The sequence below is a fragment of the Sprattus sprattus genome, assembly GCF_963457725.1.
Source record: "Sprattus sprattus genome assembly, chromosome: 12".
Classification (NCBI taxonomy): domain Eukaryota; kingdom Metazoa; phylum Chordata; class Actinopteri; order Clupeiformes; family Clupeidae; genus Sprattus; species Sprattus sprattus.
The window spans coordinates 25411644-25436903 of record NC_137910.1 but is presented as its reverse complement, the minus strand read 5'-3'; the positions used below and the strand labels follow the sequence as shown (position 1 = coordinate 25436903).

The 25260-nt window shown below is 44.8% G+C and overlaps 1 protein-coding gene across 1 annotated transcript in view; it reads left to right on the top strand.

Moving 5' to 3' along the window:
* Window positions 1-3633: 3633 nt before the first annotated feature.
* The window catches only part of rmdn2 (regulator of microtubule dynamics 2), a gene marked incomplete at its 5' end in the record, with an annotated part of 36249 nt that continues 14622 nt past the window's right edge, over window positions 3634-25260 (top strand). Inside the window, 5 exons of the mRNA XM_080849514.1 lie at window positions 3634-3879; window positions 4411-4589; window positions 17826-18042; window positions 19812-19914; window positions 21382-21442. Of these exons, the coding sequence (XP_080705640.1) occupies window positions 3634-3879; window positions 4411-4589; window positions 17826-18042; window positions 19812-19914; window positions 21382-21442 (806 nt within the window). The remainder of the gene's footprint in view (window positions 3880-4410; window positions 4590-17825; window positions 18043-19811; window positions 19915-21381; window positions 21443-25260) is intronic.

Sequence of the window (25260 nt, the reverse complement as noted above, 5' to 3'; positions counted from 1 at the left end):
AAGGAAGCCATAACAAAGTACAATTAATCAGCCCCAACCAATGTTCTAGCCTGAGAAAGGTTCACTGAACATTCACCAGGAGACCTCACAAGAGCCAGCAGCAGGTCAGTGGAGGGTAACTTCATGTTTCTGTGCAAGACCTGGTATCTGCTATGGTCCATCTGCAGTAGATTTCCGCAACCTATCAGAAAAATCCCCTCGAGATCTATCGACTGCCAGGATCTGAAAGGCAAGTCCATTCTGGTCAGGTATAAGAGTAAGCCTTTTGTGGAGCAGGTCAGCCAGTGAAGAAGTGGTTGCATGCAACAGCTGGGTGGGAAGAATGTTGAAAATTCTGATGTTCTGTCATACTGACATACACTTTTCCTTCATTGCAATGTAATATTGTGTTTTATTTTTACATAATTTGTAAGATTTAGAGATTTAGAGATTATCCTTTTAAAATATTTTTTGTCATGTGATATTTGAAAATGAAGTTATTATTTTTATGACTACTGTTACATACATTCTAGGTGAATAAAATATTTAATAGTTCTCATTCTTTTGTGGTTACACCACTTGACATTTCCAGGTGCGTTGAGGCTGAAATACAAAAAAAAAAACGTTAAAACTCACTCATATCCAGTACAGTACATGCCTGATAACATTGCCTGTACATAGGACATTTTTTATGCTTAATTGTTCTGTTCTACTATAAAAACATTTTGATTTTCAATCTGGTAAGAGTTTTTTCACCTGTTGAACCTAGCCACAACGTATGACCTCTCAAAAGACACCTAAATTAACTTCCTCGAGGCATTCTAAGGAAAACTATTTTCAAGAACCTGAAAGTGTAGCTGAGTCATTGACGTGGCACTGTGAGGTGTGGTTTTGTTCAATTTAAAAAGGGTTCAAATTTGACAGTGAACTTACAAATCACCTGCTTACATTTGTTTTTTAAGGATCTATAGTCTAAATGTTTTGTTTTATATAAATAAAAGTAATGGAACACCATTGTTCTGAACATTATAATTCATTTGCCGAATCAAGCCAGTCAAGTCTACTTCCGGAAGTGTCAGAGGTGTAACCACTGTCGCTGCACGATGTGAGTCAAAGTAGATGCGAGTCGTGCATGCATGAGCATGAAATGTTTATGGGACCACGCAAGGATATTTTAAGGTGCATTCAGTCTTACCTTTTGTAATAAAACATAAAACGGTGCAAATGTCATTTCAAAAACCTGGTGCATGCTTTTAAAACAAGTTTTTAAATTTAGTTTTGAATTGCTCATTTTGTCAATATGTCATTGACTCAGTCACCATTCACTTCATTTAGTACTTTCTTTGTCATTTCTTCTTTGTCATTTCACCAGTAAAATACACATACATGAAATGAGTACATCGGACACCATGGACATGATCTTGTATTTGAAGCTGGGAAAGGGAGGACAGTGAAGTGTGGACTGATAGCATAGTTCAAGGTCGATCAGATTATACTTATTATTCACTCCACCGCAGTGCATTGAACCTCAGTGCACTGGGAAGAGAACAGTTAGGAGTGAGGAGTACATTTTAAGTCCCAATTTGTGTAAGTTGATTTGCATGTTTGTCCTGTTTTGTATTCCTTCATTCCTGTTGATTCGATTCATAGATTCACACTTGGAGCCTGATGCTTATACAGTCCTGTAAGGTTTGCTATATTTTAGCAACACGATGAGTGTGAATGATATAATTCAGTTAATGTTTAGAAGACTTATTTTTCTTCCTTGTAAATCTGAAGTGAATATGCTCATTTCAAATCAAAATATAAAGAGACATCCCACTGAGTTATTTCACAAATAGTTTTTCTGTTAAGTAGCTGAGACTGAAGTTAATGAATGATAGTTATGAACTTTGCCTCTTTCCTTAGTTGTTGGTGTTCCATTATTGTGTTGATACAATTTGGCTGCTGAGTGTAGCTTCATTCTAGGTATGTATGACAAGTACCAGTGTAGTTTGTAGTTTTGTTTTTTAATTGAAAGAATCCCAAACTCCAATGCTCTAAATACAGCCTTTCCAACTCATTATATAATCAGTTGCAGCAAGGCTGAAAAATTGCAAAGACTTTAAGATGTTTTCTTGTTTTAGCGTTAACCTTGAAAGATTGCCTTTCAGCAAAGATATCTTTGTCTTGTGAAATTGAGAATATTTGCGTCTGAAATATAGCATATGGGCACTGATGGACACTTGCGAAAATGCGTTCTTGCTTTACAACAGCATGTTGAATTCGGGATGATGATAATGTAGGAAACATCAAGTGGTACTGTTAGTTACTTTTTGTTTTCATTTAGCACAGTGATTTATTATACTTTTTACCATATACGTATATCGAGGATTTTAGAGTGGTCTAGGAACCTACCTTACATAGCACGTGCTCGACCGACGGAATGTTTTTAGTGTAGCGCCTGAAGCTGTCAACGCCTGGGCAGGGTATCCCTCTAAGGACTGCGCTGTTTTACGCAGTAAGGTTTCTCTTCTACTTATTTCATCAAATAATGTACGTGTATGAAATTGTTCCAATAGTAATAACCTTAGTCACATCATAAAACCGGATGTGACATCCTTACCCGAGAGTTCTTCACGTTTAGGACTGACTCACCTTTAGAATGTCATGTGCGCGTTCGAAAAGGTGTAGACGAGCCCGCTATACATAGTGAATCGACGTCTTAAACATTGACAGGTGTAAAGTTGTGCCTTATATTTCCATTGAATGAAACGCTATATGGAAAACGATGGACCCAGACTAGACTATGGGTGATTCATTAAGGCCTCGTCCCCCACACCTCCACCCGCCGGTGCCGGTACGCTACTACTTGTCTGGTTAGTTTGAGTAATCTCATTAGGAGTGTTTGTCACACCCTGGAGAGATAAAGAGGACACGGCAAGTATAGCAAGTTAATCCAGGTCTGTTTTACCCATGTGGGCTCGTTTAGCAACGACTTAATTTACAGTGCCTAGTTTCTCTTGAATAGCTGTGATCTTTGCAGTGATGGGCAAACAGTTGTTGTAACTAAACTTGTCTTTACTCTTTAGATAGTTACCTAGCCAGCTAGCCAGCCAGTCAACGAGGGCACCTAATACAAGGTTCAAGTAACTGTTGATGCCCCGTATTATTTATCACTGAGAATGCATGGAAGGGTAAGGTCATTCTGTCGTTCCGTTTGTCCTGAATCTCTGCTCTTGACACTGACCCAGCGAAGACTCAAATATGCTAGCATGTTTTGTCCAGTTGCCAGGCATTGTGTTTATCATTGAAAACTGTAACTTGATGCAGAAAGTTATGTAGACAGGAAAGGATAAATCATGTTTAGAAACGGTAGAGGATAGCAGCGAATTGTCAGTGTTGTCATTGTCCTCTTCTTTTGTGCTTTGTAGCTTGGGTATGGCAACAGGTGATTTCTTTCTTTCTTTCTTTCTTTCTTTACTGTAGTGTACTGCATTCATCTTTGTGAACTGTATTTTATATTAAGCAAAGTCTACATTACAAACCTTTGATACTCAAATACCTATCAGGCCCGTAGACTGGTGTTTTGACTAGCAAATATAAGTGCATCAGTAACCATGTTAATCATGCTCTAATTAGTTTGCACTGCTTTGTTTACCCCAGGTTTTTGGGATGTCTCAGTCTGACAGCAGAGGGCTGGTGCTGGGGGCCCTGGCTGGGGCAGCGGGTCTGACCCTGGCTGTGGTGTGGTACCAGAGCCGCAGGGCGGGTGCCGGCAAGATGGTCGCCCAGGAGCTGTACCTGAACAACAACGACCGCCACGTGGGGGCCAGCGTGAGCATTGCTTGGGCTGGCCAGAGGGAGGTTCTGGACCGTCTCGGAGCACTCATACAGTGTGTGTCTGAGCTGAAAGAGGAGGTGTGTGTGTGTGTGTGTGGGTTTGTGACAGAGGTGACCTCTGTGCTAACATATTGTGTTTTGGGGATGATATTTACTACATCATATTACAGCACTGTCATGTCATCCACCAAACTCTACAATTGTAGTCAATGTGTCTCTGTAAACCCTAGACTGAAGCTAGAACATTGCACCAGTATTGTATGGTTGGTTCGACCTCGTCAAGACTTGAATGCAAAATTTCTGGTGGAGGAATTAGTCTGACTTTTTGACTAGTAATTTGCCATTGGTGGTGTGGTATTTGAGTTTTTACAAATTAAGTTTATGCCAATGTAGCTCACTCACTCACTCGCTTTTCCCCTGGGTCAGGACATCAGTGTGGGAAAAACAGTTCACCTACCTTGGTGATTAAATCCTTGACCTCAGAATTGGGAGTCTTGTGTGATCAAACTGTTGTGTGACCTATCCTGGCCATCTGGACGCTACCTTTGTTGGTAGAGCGCAGGCTGGTGACTCAGGAGGGACTTATAGCTGACATGTCTCCCTCTGCAGGTGCGCGCTCTGAAGGCGGCGCTGCCGCTGCTGCAGGAGCACGTCCGAGACGAGCTGCAGGGTGGTTCACGGCGGGGGGCAGAGTCACGCAGAGCCACTCCCACCCGGAGGAGGCGGACGGCAGGGCCCTCGGCGAGGCAAGATGGACAGAGCTCAGAGGATGCTGAGAGCGAGGGCGGGTGAGTGTGTGTGTGTGTGTGTGTGTGCGCGTTAGAATAGGAGGGAGAGTATGGCACATGTGTGTCTGAAAGACGGCTTAAAAGGCTGGTAAGTAGTGTGGGTGAGTGGAGATGCGCGTCGTGGAGTTCTTTGCCCCGCATCGTCCATTATCTTTGTAGAACTGTACAGCTCGTCGGCCGTTATCCCTTACATAATGTGCACCAATCAACTAAACATCTTATGAAACTCTTCATATAAAGTACATTCACATGATATATAATGCCTGTATAAAATGTCATTCGAAACCCATTCCTACTTCACCTACACAGCAGATCTCTGTGTGTGTATATCATTATAAGGTTGTGGTGGAGTGGTAGGTTACCTTTAAATCAGAGAGATTGCTTCACTCCCTCAACAAGTCAGCGACCATTTGGCAGACCCATTCACTCATGTTGGTTTTATTTATGCGCCAGTGCAATAACCATATCTAAAAACACACACCTCTTATTTGTTTGTGCCAGTTCAGCAGGTCTGGCTTTAATAAATCTGCATGTTGCCACGCTGCAGTTTCAACTGCACCACAGCACCTCTCACTATCTCCCTGGTCACGTTACTGAAGTTAGTTTACACGCTCCGTCTTATGGCGCAGCTCTGACGGAGAACTATGTAGGTTTGCCCAGGGCGCCTTTGGGTGAGCCTCAGTGGAATCCTGACATGCTGCACGCCCAGTCATCTTCTCCTACCCTCTGCCAAATACCTTGATCCAACGCCAGGCAGAAGTAACATAAACAACAGGTGGCTTTTTAAAATGGAGGCTATTCTGAAGAAAAAGTGCTTCTAAGGAAACAACACGTCAGAGAGTTAATGAGGAGTTAAGGCTTTTAAGGCCAGTAACTGTTTTCATTACATGGCCTCACTCAATGCACTTTGATCCCACTGTCACTCAGTTTATTTAATAATTTATTTATTTATTGTTTCATTCATTCATATATATCCAAAATCCGTGAAATGTACACTTACGCCTGTTTTTGTTATACATTGGCCTACAGGTGCCGTGAATGCATGCATTACTTGGTTGTCTAAACAAACCTTGATCCAGCTTTGTCAGTCTGACTTGTATTCCTTGATTCAACATCAGTGGCATCAGGACTGACTAGTGTTAAAGGGATTGGGGTGTGGATTGAATGTCCAAGGAGAGTACTTGTGTAGGACTCCTGTTGTAAGGGTGCACTATTTCTGCAGATTCTCATGTGCTTTTGCCACTGATGCTGCAATGCAGATTTAGTCACTTCCTGACCCTATCTGGTAGTTAACTCAACCAGAGTGACAGTTGATATTGCAGTCAGTTCTGTGAATAAGTAGTTTTCAAAAGCTTTCAGCACCAAGGTATGTTTTGACCCCAGGCTTTTGTCAGTGTTGATTTGAAAGTAATTTGTTGAACATCAGTAATATCAGTACGTAATACATGTGATCTTTTTTACATGTGGTCTGTTCTCTAGGCCAGGAAATAATTTAAACTACTTAGTCACAAATCCATTAGAAGTTTGCTCAGGGTGGGAGGAAATAAAAGAATAGAATAGGTAAGAGTAAGTAGAGGAAGTAAGAAGAAAGAAGGAACACGACAGCATCAGAATGGCATGCATTTGCAGCTGAAGATGAGCAGAGATGTTTGGAAGTTGCTGACATAGCAAGCAATGGCTGTGTATAAGTGAGTAAGTGTGTGTGTGCTCTTGTTCTGTCACGTGCTGGTGTTTTTATGCGTGCGTGTGTGTGTGTGTGTACCGAACGCTGTTTTGGAGAGTCCCTTGGCCATGTCGGAGCTGCCGTGGCTTGCCTCACACCAAAACACTCCATCCTGTCTTGACACGGATAGGCTAATTAGACGGGGGGGGGGGGGGCTGTCTGTCCCACTAGTAGGCGGAGCGTCACCTGGATTGACTCCCGTCCGTGGCGTGCCATGTTGTTTGCACACGGATCAAAGCCTGGATGCCTGTGATGTAGGTTAATATGCAGCACTCCAGTCAGTGTGTGCATGTATGCGTGCATGTTGAGGTATACGTGCGTGCACAGGGTGTTTTGGCACCTGTACTCGTGTGGGCATGGTGGTTGAGGAATCTCGGATAGAATGTTATTTCACATGAATGACTTGTTATGTTTTTTATAATGATAGAACGAAGGTTACATATAGTTTTTGCGCATTAACTCCGATTATACCGTGAGAGATCTAAAGATCACAAATGTTAGGTGTAGTCCATTATATCCGTGTATATGAGTAGTTAGTAAGAGAGTTTGATGGGAAAATGTAGCTCTAGCGCATTAACTCCGATTATACCGTGAGAGATCTAAAGATCACAAATGTTAGGTGTAGTCCATTATATCCGTGTATGTGAGTAGTTAGTAAGAGAGTTTGATGGGAAAATGTAGCTCTAGCCACTCTTCTCTGTGTACTGTTCAGTGTACCAACCGTAAAAGCCACGGCATACTTCCTCTCCAGCTGTGGGATGAGTGCCTTGTTTTCGGACGCTTGATCAGAGGGCTTTTGGCCCAGAGACACACCCCTCTCAGGTGGGTAATTACGGCTCTCCACCCAGCGGAGAAATTCCAACCCCCGGAGCAGTGATTTGGCTCAGCGCTCATCGGGACCGATCCTGCATCCATTCTCTTAATCCCGGCATTCATTGAAATGAGTTTTGCACAAGTCTTTCAGGCCATTACCAAGCAGGGGAGGTGAGCTGAGGTTGGGTGAGGTCAGGCTCAAGCTACACCATTTGCCCTGTGCCATGATCTCATTGTATGGGTCCCAAAGAGTACAGCAGAGGTGATAGTCTACTGTATCAGGAGAAACAGTAAAACAAACAAAATCATATCAGGGAACAGTAAGCGCTTCTAGATTACGTGACAAGTTAAATTTACCAGCACAAGGGATGTTGCTTAATTTGGCTGCTGTCTGTGTCACGTATTTTCACATTCCGGGAGTATTAACTTTATTAACTCTTGTGCATCTCCTACCTTCTAGTGTGCCTCTTTAATAAAAGCTTACTCTTGGCAAAGAGTTTGAGAGATTACTGCATGTTGATTCATAAAAAAGTGAGGAAAAGCGAATTGTACAAATGCAGTACAGTCATCAGTTTTCTTAAGCCCGTCAGATTGTCTGCGGAGTTTGCAGAGTATTCAGACCGTGACCGGCTTCTGTGTTTGTTTTACATCATGGAGTTGTATATACAGTGCAAGAAAAGGAAATGTGTTGGAAGTATCTCTTTCTGTGTTTGTGTGTGTGTGTGTGAGTGTGTGTGTGTGTGTGTGTGAGTGTGTGTGTGTGTGTGTGTGTGTGTGTGAGCGTGTGTGCATCTATAGCTGTGTGCGAGTGTACTTGTTACTTGTGTTTGCTTGTCCACGTTTGCACTGGCCCCTACTGTTTGTTTGCATGTGCATGCGTGAGTGTGTGTGTGCACGTAGGTGAGTATGCATACATGCACTGACGTGTGTGTGTGTGTGTGTGTGTGTGTGTGTGTGTGTGTGTGTGTAATGTAATTCTAGGCACAAAATTAGCCTGGCAACCCTACTCGAACTCCCTCTGTGTTTCTTGGTGGAACTGGACTTTGATCGCAATGCCTGGCAGTGCATTCGGCGTTGCCTCACTCTCTCATTGCGCTGCAGAACTTGACATTGTCTGTCTGTCATCTGTCAAAACAACTTCCTTCACCTTCGCTTTTCTCTTTCCTCCGCCATCAATCTTGTTCCTGCCGTGCAGTGAGCCGACATGGCCTCTTTTTTTTTAACGGCCTCGTGTCGGAACTTGTAATTCCTCTTCTGGCTCGCTCCCCTCCCAGTCCGATCTCGTTCGGGCGGCCTTCGGGCCCCAGGGCTGCCATGACTTGCATAACACACCCGTGAAACAAACCTATTCATTACGTACGAAGGACACTTGTTTAGAAATAAACTGTGATTGTTTATTTAGAGGTAGACAAGCTGTTTCTGTTCATGTTGAAGGTTTTTAGAATAAACGAGGAGAGAAATAAAGAGGGAGATTAAGACGATTTAAAGAACTCCCCTTCTGTAATAATAGGTTTTCAAGAGAAGGATTATTTTATCAGTATACATACCTGATAACAGTATTATCTTAGTAGTATAACAGTACTCATTATTATTAGAATGTAAAAAGGCAGATCTGAAAGCCATTAAACTGTAGTAAATTATAGTTTAGTTTGACAGTAGGTGTAAGGGCACAATTCGCTGAGTATTATTATTATTATTATTATTATTATTATTATTATTGTGCCATACCCCATTGGTGGATATGAGTAGTAGTATATCTATACCAGTTACAGCATGTCATTCATTCACACAAATAAGGAATGGGAGAAAAGGTTGAAATCTTACCCCATCAAGGTGTTATAATTTAAGAGTGAGGAAGTGTACAGTATACAGAGTATCACCTGACGTGTACAGAGTATCACCTGACACATTAATTGCTCTCTGTGTATCCTATTGTTGGAAACCTGCTGGCATTTTGGACAGATTTTAATGTTCTGTCAAAGAAAGCTTCCCCCGTTCTTTTACAATATATTTTTTTCTTCTCCCAAACACAAAAGAACTCGTTGTGCCAGGGTGAGACCAGGCCAAGAGGCTGAACTTTAATGACTTCACAACCCCCCCCCCTCCCCCTCTCTGTTTTTTTCCCAAGGCTGAAAGCCACCCTTTCTCTCTGCTCTCACCCCGGCCTGGCTGTGAACGAACCACTAACCCACGCACTCAGCAAGTTTCTGTTGCACAGGGCCATTATTCGCCTTGTTACCTACCTGCAGTGCAGACTGATCAGTGGAGCATTGCCCGTGGTGCTGTCAGCCGATCTGCCAACAGGGGACAACCCCCAGGGGTCGCTTTGTGCTAAGCTAGAGGGGAGGAAAGGCTGGTCAATGTCAGGAGGCGTGGGAAGCAGAATCTATTCTGGGATCAGGTGGTGTGGACGGGACGGGACAGGGGGCTATGGTGTGGTGGTAATGCTGTGAACTGAGACAGTCCTGACTGGCAATGAGCTGGGACCTTGTTCCCAGTCAGTAAGAGCAGTGTGTGTCAGCTGAATCAACCCCCCTGCTCTCAGGCTCTCCAGGGGGTGTGTCTGTGCTCCTGGGGTAGTAAAATGAAGCGCTCGATAAATGCTGGGATGCCAACGCTATTTGGATGGCTCTTTCCCTAGGTCATGTTACTGGCCTTTTACCTAGGTAACGGTTGCTAGACGCTTTCAAGCTTGCGCTCACACTCTCCCACTGTGCCACATTCAAGTCGACATCTTAGCTGCAGCTCAGAAACAAACCTCATTATTGGATTAGCTCTACTACCGAGTTGTGCATTGGTTCACTCACCAGCGCATGAAGCATAAAACAGACTAAGAGTTTAGATGTGTGGTTACCTTAGGTACGCTTGGAATGCTGAATGTGTTCTATTGCTCCCCTACCAGCTGGTCCACATATTGCTTAATCAGGAGAGGGGTGTTCAGGGGCATGAGAGCAGGCGTCTGGAGGCCCACTGTCGGGCCTCATTTTCTCTCCCAGCATGCAGGAGGCCTTGTGTGGGCAGGTTGACATGTACTGCTTTGAACACAGTGTTCATTAAGGGCCTTGGATGTAAGCCCATCTAATGACAAAGTCACGCTTCTGGTTATTCACGACTGACATGGTATTGTAGCCAGTGGTAGTCCGTAAGGTAACAGGCAGGCACGTGCACAGATAGACCCCTAGTGGTGCTCAAGCACCAGCCCTTGTGCCCTGGTTGAGAAAAAGTGCCCTTTTTGCTGGAGCCCAATTTTTTCCATTCATCAATATTTTTAGAATACAAATTAGTCCCTCTGTCATCAATTTCCCCAAATGTGTTTTGATATCTGAGGGGGCATTTATTTGAGTTCTTGTGCGAATTTCGCCCCAACATGCTCCGCGGCATAGACATAGAATACGTATTCTGTAAGGGATAACGGCCGACGAGCTGTCCAGTTCTACGAAGTTAATGGACGCTGCGGGGCAAAGAACACCACGACGCGGAGCGGAAGTCCATTAACTTCGTAGAACTGGACAGCTCGGAGGCCGTTATCCCGCTTATCTCCCGTTTACAACATCCAAAAATGTTTTTATTATTATTATTATTATTATTTAGAATTTCCTTTATCTTTAGGAAATGTAATATGCATAATAACCTGATGAATTCTTGATTTGAAGCCTAGTGCTCCCGTTAGAGAAAGCAGTGAGAAAGTAGTGCGTGGAACTGGACCTTTAGTTTCCCCGGGCGTTGCTGCAAAGTGACACTCATGAGCTCACCTCTGTAAGTAAACGGACACACGGACACAGGTATTGTTCATAAGGTTTTACTATTTACAGTTGAACTCCACGTTTCCGTTGATGGTGAAGTTGGACAGAGCAACAGGGAGGTCAAGTTTAGTAATTTTGGTCGAAGGCTCACAATCGAGCCGGCTAGTTAGCCGTGAGCTACCATCTGTTTCAATGGGTTTTTTTTCTAAGCGCTAACAGCCGCCTACAAATAATATTAGAGACTTTCAGTTAAGAATTACAATATTCTGCAACATTCGTGTAGAACATAAACAACTAACCGAGTCAATTTAGACATATACAAAGTCGTGTAGACAGCTTAATTGACATAAAACATTGCCCACTAACTTGTCCCAACACGCCGCCATCTTGGTTCAAATTATCCTAGCTGTCAAAAATAAACGTTACGTTGGTTGTCAATGGTAACCATTCAAGAGCATTGATATGGAACGGCGATTTAACGTTTCTACTGGAACTACGTCCAAGGTGTCCGGTTATACGAACTTAATGTACACCCCATTAGCCAATCAGAAAACAGTATTTCGTTCCAGAGGGAGATAAATGCCTATGCTCCACGGTGCTCACAAGCCCCCGCCGCGGCCTTCCCTCCTCATCCCCCACATCAGTGCTGAGCGTCAGGTCAAACCGGTGCAGCCTACTTCTTCACTGACCTGCAGCATCAGTCAAACAGGTAATGACTGTGTTTGTGCAATCCCCCGACGTTGTTTGTTATTAATTAACAACAACATTAGTGCCGCTGAAAACATTTTGTCTGAAAACATAACTGGTCCGACATTTCTTAAAAAAATAAACAAACAACTAACTTGATTTCAAAGCATTGTCCAGCTGTTTACTGACGTTTGTCATGTTTAATGGCATTATTTGTCTGAAAGTGCATATTATGTGTTGTAGGCTATAAATGCCGTTTAGACAATTTCGAAAGTATGTTGAATTTATGTTTATAACTGTAACGAGAATTCACAGCTAGAAAATAGCAGGTAAACTATGCTAGCTTTCGGTGTCATGCTATCCTTGTCCCACATTGTTTAACGTGATTTTTACGTATCTCTTCGTTTTGCCTGTTTAACAACGATCAAACTTGTATGAGTAATTGCAGAGGGTGAAAAAAAGTAAAATAAGGGAAATGTAAGCAGTCTTATCCTGCCAAGAGGAAACACAGGTTGAGAACAGCATAATTAGTGTAATGCTGCTTATACTTTAACCTTCAGAAAACAGTACAATTATTATCCATAACATTGATTTATCTCATTCACAAAATTTGCAGCATAATGCCCAAAAAAGACAGACTTAAGAAGCAGAAGGACAGGGAACTGCAGCAAGCAGCTCAGAGTAGCCGCTCCATTTTAACTTGGATCAGGCCATCAACGAGCCAATCAAATGAGGGAGAATCAGTTACCCTACTAATATATAAGTTGAAAATATCCTTCTGTGTTTTTTTAATTTATTATTATTATTTTTAATTTCATAAATAATTTTGGCGATGGGTGCCCTTTTTGAGCACCTGCCCCCTAAAATGTCTGTGCACGTGCCTGGTAACAGGTATCATGTCCGTGGAATAATAGTCGTTGGTTTCTTCTGAAAGTGGCAGTTATCATGGGGAAAAGTAATTCCTCGTAGCATGCCGCTGGTTGAATGGGGTTGGATGTCATGGCAGTATCTGTTTCCTTTCGCTGCTTTTTGTGGGCGTCCTGCACATTCAGTGATTGTTGTTTTGTGGCAGTGAAAGAGATGACCTCATGGTGGAGAGACGCTCCGCTCCTGTGCCATGTGTGGTCCTCTTCGGTCGGCAGTAGGACTGCTCTGCCAGTGGCTGGGTTTGGCATAGCTCAGCTTGTATCAGTTTGGCCGTGCCCCAGTGACTCACCCGTTTTAATTGACTGGGTTAGCTAAACGCTGTTCTGGCGACCTCCGCCGCATTTCTCTGAGGCCTGTTTTTAAAGCACCGTGTCAAGCTTGTTTTCACCTCAGAAAGAACCAAGAGGCTTGGTTCCTGACAACACTGTGCTCCTAACCCAGAAAAATTGGGAGCACCAGCAAATATCTAGGCGCACCACTTTAAAAAGTTGGCCAAACCAAGTAATACTACTATTGATCAATGTTAACAACCTGGAATAACATGTTTGAACAGATTATAAAAGGAAAGGCATGACCTTGCTTAGGCCTACATTGATAGGTGAAAAAGAATTGCATGGTATTTTAGGTGATTTAGATGGTAGGGGAAGCAGGGCAAATCACACTATGTGTTATAACCAAATTCTTTTATATTAAGAAAAAACGACAACGTTCAGTCAGTTAATAAGACAGAGACGAGATGCTGAACTCCGGTCTCCTGGCTCTACGGCCAGCCCCGAACCACTTCCTTACGAATGAGGGGGGCGTGTGAGAGCATATCAGCAGTGTTGTGCACGTTCACACCTCTCATGAACTAGTTCAAAGTTTAGTTCAAGTAAATATGAATCTTTCACATTCATAGTTCACCATTTAAATTCTGAACTGGTTCAGCATCTCTTCTCTGTCTAATTTACTGACTGAACGTTGTTGTTTTTTCGCTACCAACTAAAATACCATGTGTTTGTTATAGTTGAGCTTGCTCATTATTGTTACGAGTACTGTCACTTAATCACTTTTATTATTATTAAATTAATTGCTAATTTTCCAGGAGGACATAGTTTGCACAGAAAGGTACGTTTTTTTACTGTCTTTCTCAGATACACAGCCCTGTTGTACCATTTAATGCAAACCTATTAAGCAATGATATGCGACTGGCTTAATCTAAGATATACAAAAGCATGTACACTAAATGAATGACCGCTCAAAAGTTAGCAAAGGTAAACCCTGTAACACTCGTATTTGTACATTAGCAGTTTATGCTAAGCGAGTTCACGAACAGTAGCCTAACATCATGCTAGATTAATTAAGTGACAGTGCTCGTAACAATTATGAGCAAGCTAAACTATAACAAACACATAATGACAAGGTAGGCTACAAACTCAAACTTACGTATAGGCTACATGGACGCACACAACTTCAACAAAGTGCAACGTTCAATTATGTGAAAATCTTCCCGAAGTTAACTGCCACTCCATCTAAATAAGCCGTGAAGAGAAATCAAAACACTATCACATGACCAACGCAATTACCAAATATGCAGTGGCGGACCTAGTCATTTGGGGGCCTAAGGCGAACATAGCCAGGGGCCCTCTTCATCCGTCCTTTTAATGCAAAAAAAAAAAAGGGCCACCTCAAAGCAGGGGCGGACTGGGGGGAAAAAGTGGCCCGGGAGTTGTCTGTCAGAGCAGCCCACTTAATATACGGCGCGTTGCCCGCTCAATGTATGCAAAATACCCATACACTTAACATAGTTTTGGATGATTACATAGAAATAACATTATATATGTTTTTTAATAACATTTGGATCCACAAATTTGCCTGGATGGACACATGGAATAAAATGATACTGGCTATTGTAACACTCCAAGGTAGGCATAGTTTGCTAGATGAATATGCTTAACTCTGGGCTAGTATCAGATGGTTAGGCCTATATGTATAACTACAGAGCCTTTAGGAATAAATGTCAGCAGAGAAAGAGTACACAATTTTTTTGATAATGATTAGGGCGACCTACATTAAGCAATATCAATTCTTTTGTAGGCTGATTAACTCATACAGCAATACCTTTTTGTATAGTAGATGGCAGCACACAATCAAAATATTTCCCCTCTACCTACATAGCTACAGTAGCTAGTTATATGGAAGAAAGTTGCATTCAGGAACCTTCATAAGCAAACATGATTTGGCTCCACATTAAATTATCCTACTTTTTCATTATCCACATGTCTCAAATGTTGTATGATTCAACATAGCTTTACAGGACACATAAAATATGTCCAGTAACAACGTAAAGAAGGGGGCAACATATAAGTCAAAACCAACTATATTTATTGACTGATCTCGAAAGTATTGGCTTACAAAAGCTAAATAAGTCTTCACAAAGAAAATAACTCAGTGTTAGGGCAAAAAGCGAACATTCACACTGTACAACCTATGAAAAGTGACAGTGGTAGCCTACAAATAAAGAAATACAGACCGCGTTAGCCACTTCACAGCGTCCTAGCCATGATTTTCTTTCGTTCCAATTCTTGGATGTAGGATTCCACCCTTTGTAGAAACCTGTTGAATCGATACATTTGGTGTAGGAAGTCCTAATTGTTTTGTTGTCAATTTATCTTAATTAGTACGCCGACAGAGAAAAAAAATCTCCTTTTCCTCAAAGCAGTTCGTCGCCACAATCGCCCTTAAGGTCCGCCGCCACTTGTTTGAACTTTATTGTAGAAATGAACAGAACAGAACATACGATGGGGTGTAATGGTAGTGTTGCATGCTGGGTGTGTGATTATGTGTGTGTGTGTAGGGGTGTTAAAGGTGTCTACGAGCGAGACACGCAAGTATTAGGCTAGAGTGATTGACATTTAATAACAAATAAACATAGTAAATCTGACGGAGGAGATTAGAAAATAGTAAGAAAATAGTAACCATGAGTGTGAATACAGGTCACTAGGAGTAGTATAAATAGCAGACAGTGATTCCTATTGGTTATCATTAGAGGTATATAATGTATTCGGTGAAGCAAGGAAAACTGTCGCAACCGACGATATCTGCGGGAGGGCCGGTTGGTTATAGACTTGGGCCATCCCATCGGCCCATCGGTGCCTGGGTGGGCAATTTATCGGGGGCCTTCTGCTGGATGGGGGCCTAAGGCAGTTGCCTAGTTTGCCTCTATGGTAGGTCCGCCACTGCAAATATGGTCATTTACCTAAACATGCTCTGTCTTCACAACTTAACAAATAATTACTATGGCCTTTTTAACAGGTACTGAGCAATCGATTTAGACAGCGTCTTTCCTCAGTAGAAGAAAAACATTCCTGCTTATTTCTATAGGCGCATGCGTTCGACCATGATTTCAAATCAAGTCGCACGGCCAAAATTCCAGTCGCATGTGCGACCAGATCAGTCGCACTGTCAAGCCCTGGTGTTTGTGTGTGTGTGTGTGTTTGTGTGTGTGTTTGTGTGTGTGTGTGTGTGTGTGTGTGTGTGTGTGTGATGAAATTCACCAGCTTGCACTGTGTGTGTGTGTGTGTGTTCAGGTTCTACTGAGAGTGTGTGCACGCATTCACACTAGTATGTAAGTAAGCCGAGGTGCTTTTCAGGAGCCGGCACGGACACATCCCAAACAGCTCCCAGAGGCTCCCTCTCGCTCTGCTCTCCACCGCAGCTGACGTAAGCACACCCGCCGCCAGCACTTAATGAAGCCCTTTCATGTCCTCCGCCCAACTCACTCCACTTCTCCATCTCACCGACACGGCTCTATCATTACCGCCGCGCTCCGCGGCCCAAGGTGTTAGCGCACACCCAAGGGGACTTTCTCTTCTTTTTTTTTTTCAAAGGAGCTCATAAAGTATTTAAGAAAAAAATCAGACATTTAATGGGGGTGTTTCTGGGCATGGCTGACACAAACAAGTCTGCCAGTGTTTTTGGAGGCCTTCAGGTGTCCATGGTGTAGTCGTCCGTCAGGTCTTCGCGTGCCACTGGCAGTTATGGAGGCGAGGGAGGGGGAAATCCTGCTGGTTTACAGACTTCAGTGTGAAGGGGATCAGAAATGAGCTTGGCATGCAGAGATCACATAAATGTTGAGCCAGTAATGACTTTGTTGACTTTTCACGTGTTGTGTTGGGGTTGTGGCTTAACTCTATCGGAAGGTTTGACACCTGTACTTTTGCTTGTGTGTGTGTATGTGTGTGTGTGTGGCGGTCTCCCTCTTTTTGGTTGCTGACACTCACTCATGCATAAGCTCCTATCTGTTTAATTTGTTGCTGATAGAATTAACATGTCTGTCAGTCTAGTAAGCACCCTGCCTCTGTGGTGTGTGTGTGTGTGTGGGTGTGTGTGTGTGTGTGATGAAATTCACCAGCTTGCACTGTGTGTGTGTGTGTGTGTGTGTGTGTGTGTGTGTGTGTGTGTGTGTGTGTGTGTGTGTGTGTGTGTGTGTGTGTGTGTGTGTGTGTGTGTGTGATGAAATTCACTAGCTTGCACTGTGTGTGTGTGTGTGTGTGTGTGTGTGTGTGTTAGGGGTGGGTATTGCCAAAGAAGTCACGATTCGATTCGTATCACGATTCACATGCCACGATGCGATTCTATCACGATGCATCGCGATACTTGAATTATTGCGATGCATTGCGATGCGTTGCGAATTTTCACTGAACACTGTTAGAACTCAAAGCAACTCAATTCATACATAGCTGTATTTATTGAAACGACTTTTGGAGGTTACTTAACACAAATATTATTATTACTGGATACACTGCATGTTTTGTTTATGAATGACTTGTCGCAGTATCGCGCGCCCGGAAATGCTTGATGTTCGCCAACCATTCATGCAATTTTAATTATTCATTTTTTTAATTTTTTTTTATTAATAATCGATACTTGGCGTCAACAATCGATGCAGTAGATCGTGAAAATTAGAATCGCGATGCATCGTCATGACGATTATTTGGCACACCCCTAGTGTGTGTGTGTGTGTGTGTGATGACATTCACCAGCTTGCACTGTGTGTGTGTGTGTGTGTGTGTGTGTGTGTGTATGTGTGTGTGATGAAATTCACCAGCTTGCACTGTGTGTGTGTGTGTGTGTGTGTGTGTGTGTGTGTGTGTGTGTGTGTGTGTGTGTGTGTGTGTGTGTGTGTGTGTGTGTGTGTGTGTTTTGTGTGTGTGTGTGTGTGTGTGTTTCTCAGTTAATAGCTATACACTAAGAACAAATGCCTCGACAGAGTCCTCTACTCCAGCACAGTCTCTCCACATGACCTACTACTTCCTCTGTAGCCCAGTTAACATCTCTGCGCCTCCCTTTTATTTGGTCCAGCTACATGACGGCCATGACTGACTCCGAGGAGGAGGACAAGAAGGGGAGAGAGGCAAAGGAGCAGGAGGAGGAGGAGGAGGAGGAGGAGGAAGAGGAAGATGAACACCAGGAGGAGACTGACGAGCTGAGCATCCTGCTGGAGAGCGCGGACGCCCTGCACGCCAAGGAGACCGAGCGGGGGGGTGGACTGGCCCCACTGCTGGAAAGGAGAGGGCAGGTGAGTGCAGTAGACAGGATTGTAAGATGGCTGCCCCAGACATAGCAGGAGTGCCAACTGTTCGTAACGGCTTTGGTTGAGTTCAAACATCATTTCTCCAGTGTTTTTAAACTGGCCTCCTGAGAGGATTGAACACGTCTGGCCTAATTCACTGTCTGTTGTGAGACTGGACCGGTGTTCAGATAATCAGACAGCCAGTCAGGCCAAATCAGCTTTGCCATCAACCACATGGCCCACACGCCAACCCTGGAGAGTAGGTCACTGCCTGCACTGCATGTGGTTGGGTCTCTGCCCAGACAGTGGATATTCTCTGTTGTGTGGGCTCAGTCATTAAACCATTACCTTGGACAGCTAGATGATTGCCTGGTTAATTGATTTACTTCACACTCATTCATCCCAGGAGGAGAGAGATAGTGAGGATAGTAGAGAGCAGGGCAGGGATGAGACAGCAGACCAGCAGCAGGGGGCGGACAGCGCTCACCCGGAGGTAGAGAAGGGAGACGCTCAGGCCGCACCGCTGCAGAGAGGAGGCCAGGTGAGTGCAAGATGAGGTGCGAGGGGAGTTGAGGGGGAGAGGGGAGTCGATTGTGAGACATAGCCAGAGGTTGGTATGAGGTCAGACGCCGCTGCAGTTCTCTCGTCACCTTAAAGTCCCAACCTCTGCGGGTGCGCCTTCCCCACTTAGCCACCTTGTGATGGACACGAGTCGACAAACAAACACACACGTTAACTTGTGTTAGCTAGCCTAAGGCTCTTGCAGGGTGCCAACGTCACACGTAAACGTAAAGGGGGAAGGGTAGAGGGAGAGGGATCCCCAGTGCAGATACCCCACTTAGGCAGCACAGTAACAGGCCTCATTAATGGGAATGGGGAATATGAATGAGGTTGGGAATTCTGGAGGGATGTGAATGGGGTTGGGAATGCTGGAGGGATATGAATGAGGTTGGGAATGCTGGAGGGATGTGAATGAGGTTGGGAATGCTGGAGGGATATGAATGAGTTTGGGAATGCTGGAGGGATGTGAATGAGGTTGGGAATGCTGGAGGGATGTGAATGAGGCTGGGAATTCTGGGGAAATCCAGGCTCTCAGGTTTGCTTACCCTAGATGTTTGCCAGACTCTCCCAAGACTTCCAGGTTACACATACTGTGTCAGAAGCTTCATTCTAAATTAGGCCTCCCTTCTGTTCTGCCAGTGCTCTTGACAATATCAGCGATCTGCAGTTATTTAGAAATTCAACTTTATAAATACTTATGGATTATATCGTAAACGAACACACAAGCACTGTTTCATTCTTCCGCTCCCTGCTTCACTTTGTTCATTGACTGATTGATTGTTTGATTAAATGATTAAATGCTTGACTCGTTCATCCCTTTACTCATTAACTAAATCCTATCAGGAGCTTAGCGGTGATCAGAGTAGCGGTCAGCTGAGCAGGGAAGAGGTAGGAGGTGATCGGAGGGCCTTGCTATACAGAGCAGACTACTTGCATGCGGTAGAGGAAGAGAGAGCAGCCACCCTGGCCATTCTGCTGAAGAGGAGGCAGGAGGTGGGATGATGATTGTGTGTGTGTGTGTGTGTGTGTGCACACTGTGTGTGTGGTGTGTGTGTGTGTGTGTGTGTGTTTGAGTGTGAGTGTGTGAGTGAGTGAGCGAGCGAAAGCGGAGAAAATCAGGGAGTGTGTGGTTTGTTTTGGTGCGTATACTGTTAAAGGGTAATGGGGACTTTTGTCATCTATGGTTGAGTGTCTTGTCTTCTCTCCTGGCCCAGTTTGAACAGGACTATGCCTTCATGTGGCGGCTGGCGCGGGCCTACTCTGATGCCCATGACATGGCCCAGCACAGGGAGGAGAAGAAGAGCATGGCGGAGTCAGGTAATGTCAAAACACTGTCTCATCAGCCCTCATCCTCATGGTCCAAAGGTCATGTGCCATCCACCGTCCCCACTGTGCTAAAGAGCTCATCACAATAAATGATCTCTCTTACTTTGTCATGAAGGAGGATGTTGGATGGCATAAACACTAATTGTGCTTCATCTCCTCCTTGCCTTCTTTGATAAATGTGTTCTCTATTTGAATCACTGAGATGATTATTATATGGCCTTAGGACACACAGGCTCTTTGAGGTTCTGTCACAGGTGTCCAGTTCTGTAGAAGGACACCAGGGGTCAGCTTCTACTGAAAGGAGATGTAGCCTGGCATGTACTTGGGCGGAACAAGCAATTTGCTGTTATTTGGAAAAATCAGCACACACACCAAGATAGACATAAATGTCCTCTGCCTCGGTGTTGTACCAAGACAAAGCCTCTGTTTCATGCTCAGAGTGAGACCTTATTTGGTTTTTGTTTTGTGTTTGTTTTTGTTTTTGTTTTTGTTTGACTGGAAGTAGCCCCAACTAGGCTCCTTGGACAGAGGAGGGATTCTTTTTCAAAACAGCCGGCTTTTCACCAGAGTTCACACGCTTGCAAACATGTGTGGTGTCGCATGACGTTATGCCTTGGCACCAGTGGAGCTGCTTCCAACGTCAGTTCTATAAAGGACAACAAGGAGTTCTCTCACCCCTCTCAGTTTGCTACACAAACACAATTTTGGGTGATTTTGGCCACAAGCCACAACACATACATACATACACCCACCCACACTGTGCTCCATATTTGCAGAAATTTTACATTTAATCCTGCGCGTGTGAGACTGGTATGACGTAGAAACCTAACCACGTCTAGTTTTTCCATTGCATTGGCTGAAGAGATGCCTTAAATCTTGAAGCGGAAATTTTGGTCCTCAAATTAGACATTGCCCAGCCACTCTCCCGATTCATCTCTCTTAACCAGTGTTTGGTGTTCTCAGAGCAACTCTATACCCGGGGTAGGAAGACACGTGTGTGTGTGTGTGTGTGTGTGTGTGTGTGTGTGTGTGTGTGTGTGTGTGTGTGTGTGTGTGTGTGTGTGTGTGTGTGTGTGTGGGTGCTTGTGTAAGACTTTATGAGGACTGGATCTGCCTGTTCCTCTATAATCCCTTTGTCATTGAGTAGCCGTTAATCAAGGCCAGGCAGGTGCTTTCCGCGAAGGCTTTCATTGTCAAAGATGTGGAAGGTAATATTCTCACCACTAATTTTAGTCCACAAGGCGCACAGAAAGCAATGCAGTGTGTCTAAATATAGATGTGGGATGAGAGTGTTCTGCTTTTTCACGGAAGTGGCAGATATGTGGATATAATTGTGTGTGTGTGTGTGTGTGTGTGTGTGTGTGTGTGTGTGTGTGTGTGTGTGTCCTCTGCGCTAACATGACAATCAGATGACAGATATATGGAGGTGCGAGTGACGTCTGTCTCCTTCTCATTCAGGGAAGAAAGCAGGAGAGGAAGCAATCGCACTGAACCCCAACTGTTCTGATAGTCATCAGTGGTGAGTATTAAAGAAACACAACTTTTGGATCCCACACACAGACACACACACAAACACACACACATATATACACACACATACTATGATACTATTTTATTTTTCATTGACATGAGCATCATTGTTTCGCCCGAAATAAATGATCTTCCTGGGGACAAATAACAGTAGCAGGAAGAAGTAACCCCAGCAATATACACAAACACACACACGCACGGACGTCTAGAAGCGGTAGCCTTGGGTGTCTACATACCAGTAGCACCTGTAGTTGTTCCTGTGCTGGTAGTAGCTGTTCTGATAGTATCATAGGCCGGCAGGAATGCTAACTGCAGCCGCCTGTCTCCCGATATCCCAGTACAGACGCCTCTGCTGCTGTTGACTTGATGTCGGGCCAGTTTGAAGTCCTAAACACATATGACATGGTTTATCTCGGTATGTCAGTACACACCACACACCAGCACCAAACCCACTGCAATCTGCAACCTCTGTAATCTCTTTTCTTAAGTGTCAGTCTGCCCTTGGTGTCCCCCCAGTAAGGACTTGTAGTTTGATCTATGAAAACTACTGACTATGCACCTAACCCTCCCATCTCAGTGGCAGGTTCAGTACTGAACAACAGCATGCCACTTTTTGGCTCCCGAATGCATTATTCTGAGTTTCTGTGTGAACATACAGGAAAAGCTCCTGTGACCTATGGTCTGGCCGAGACGGCCTGGCTCACACCGTGAAGCCATTTCCATCAGCTCCTGCACGAGCTCCTTTCCGCCAGCCAGCTGAGAGGAGAAGGCTGTGTTTGTTTAGTTCATTAAAAGTGGCATTTAAAGAAAGCAAGCTTATGGCTTAAGGCATATCCTCAGGCAGGAATGTGTAAAGAACATTATTGGCACAGAGAGTGCAGGCTTGTTGTGCGGAACAGCGCGACTGTGTAAGGCAGGTATGTAGTCAGACGAGGACTGAGAGGGACCTCCCAACATGCGTGTGATTAATGGAGGCCACTTCCTTTCCCTTGAAAGATTGTATCACATGGCTAATGCGTCATGCCTTTCTTAATTGTTTGTTTACCTGCTTTTTTGTTTTGTTTTGTTATAGTTCCCCCCTCATACAAATGATTTCAGTCCATTCCATCCACTCACACACACTGTGAAATGCACACACTAGTCCACACAAATCTGTATGCATGCAGGTGACATACCCACTGTCAGCTGCACCAGTTTTGCTCAACACAACTTTCTGGCTTGGGGCATATTGCATTGTACGTGATCGGAAATCCACCACTGTGTGTGTGTGTGTGTGTGTGTGTGTGTGTGTGTGTGTGTCTATCTGTCTGTGTGTCTGTATGTCAGTGTGTGCTTGTGTGTGTTGTAATGTGCAGCGGCAGCTGAGCGACTGCTTTTCCACCTATAGGGCGTCTGATCCCAGCAGGCTGAATATAGCCCTGTGTAAATCTCAATGCTGGCCACAGGGATTAGCCGGGCACAGCCATGTCCACACACTCACACAGGTCACTCTCACCTTCACACACACACACACACACACACACACACACACACACACACACACACACAGGTCACTCTCACCTCCTCACACACACAGGTCACTCCTCCACACACACACAGGTCACTGTCACCTCCACACACACACACACACACACACACACAGGTTACTCTCACCTCCTCACACACACACACACACACACACAGGTCACTCTCACCTCCACACACACACACACACACACACACACACACACAGGTTACTCTCACCTCCTCACACACACAGGTCACTCCTCCACACACACACAGGTCACTCTCACCTCCACACACACACACACACACACAGGTTACTCTCACCTCCTCACACACACACACACACACACACACACACACAGGTTACTCTCACCTCCTCACACAAAGGTCACTCCTCCACACACACACACACAGGTCACTCTCACCTCCACACACACACAGGTCACTCCTCCACACACACACACACAGGTCACTCTCACCTCCACACACACCTCCAGAGCAGCGCAGCCCTACTGATTGGCACAAGGGCACTCAGTGCCACTGATGCAGAACAGCACACACACTAGAGCCCACACTCTAGCGCTTGCCCAGCTGTGTGTACGCCAGCACAAGGTTAGAACTTCTTGAGTGTTTTGGATTGTTGATAAGTGGATACACACAGATCCAGTTCCAGTTCTTCTTGGCTACAAGATGGATGAGTTTGCGAAGAGTTGAAGGGGAAAGATCATCTCTGATAAGTTTCTGATACAAGCACGAAGATAAAGAGCCTGTCCTGAGACAACTTGTACAGGGTGATCACAGTCCTCAAGAGCTGTATAGTCTAAACATTTCCAAATGTGGATTTCCTATGTGGATTGTGTCGGTTGGAATACACATTGGCCTTCGCTGTGGCTGGTGGTTCAGAGGCATGGAAGCATACTATGTGACCATGACAACGTGTGTGTCCTACTAATCAGGCAGCAGTGAGCCGAAGGCAACAGGAGAGATAAAGCAGCTTCTCCTGCACCGTTGTCTGGATACATCAGGACCACACACACACGTCAAATGCCTGTACTCAGAAAACCACACAAGGACTCGCATGCATAAACACGCACACGCTCTCAAACGAAGCAGTGTTTTATACACAGACACACAAACAAACACACACACAGACATCAAACACTACCACAAACACAGACACACACATACACACACATACAGATAACTGTCCATGTCTTTGCTGCTGCTTGAGAGGTGCTCTATGAGGTTAAATGGATTCTCGCTGGAGTTGCTTGGTGCTCAGTAAGTTGAGCAGCTCTGAGGTGCCTTTAGAGGCACAGGAGACGAGTGTTGCTCTGAGGCACAGGAGTGTTGCTCTGAGGCACAGGAGTGTTGCTCTGAGGCACAGGAGTGTTGCTCTGAGGTACAGGAGTGTTGCTCTGAGATACCTTTAGAGGCACAGGAGTGTTGCTCTGAGGTACAGGAGTGTTGCTCTGAGGCACAGGAGTGTTGCTCTGAGGCACAGGAGTGTTGCTCTGAGGCACAGGAGTGTTGCTCTGAGGTACAGGAGTGTTGCTCTGAGATACCTTTAGAGGCACAGGAGTGTTGCTCTGAGGCACAGGAGTGTTGCTCTGAGGTGCCTTTAGAGGTACAGGAGTGTTGCTCTGAGGTACAGGAGTGTTGCTCTGAGGTACAGGAGTGTTGCTCTGAGGTACAGGAGTGTTGCTCTGAGGTACAGGAGTGTTGCTCTGAGGCACAGGAGTGTTGCTCTGAGGTACAGGAGTGTTGCTCTGAGGTACAGGAGTGTTGCTCTGAGGCACAGGAGTGTTGCTCTGAGATGCCTTTAGAGGCACAGGAGTGTTGCTCTGAGGCACAGGAGTGTTGCTCTGAGGTACAGGATTGTTGCTCTGAGGTACAGGAGTGTTGCTCTGAGGTGCCTTTAGAGGCACAGGAGTGTTGCTCTGAGATGCCTTTAAAGGCACAGGAGTGTTGCTCTGAGATGCCTTTAGTGTCACAGGAGTGTTGCTCTGAGATACCTTTAGAGGCACAGGAGTGTTGCTCTGAGGCACAGGAGTGTTGCTCTGAGGTGCCTTTAGAGGCACAGGAGTGTTGCTCTGAGATACCTTTAGAGGCACAGGAGTGTTGCTCTGAGGTACAGGAGTGTTGCTCTGAGGCACAGGAGTGTTGCTCTGAGGTACAGGAGTGTTGCTCTGAGGCACAGGAGTGTTGCTCTGAGGTACAGGAGTGTTGCTCTGAGGTACAGGAGTGTTGCTCTGAGGCACAGGAGTGTTGCTCTGAGGTACAGGAGTGTTGCTCTGAGGT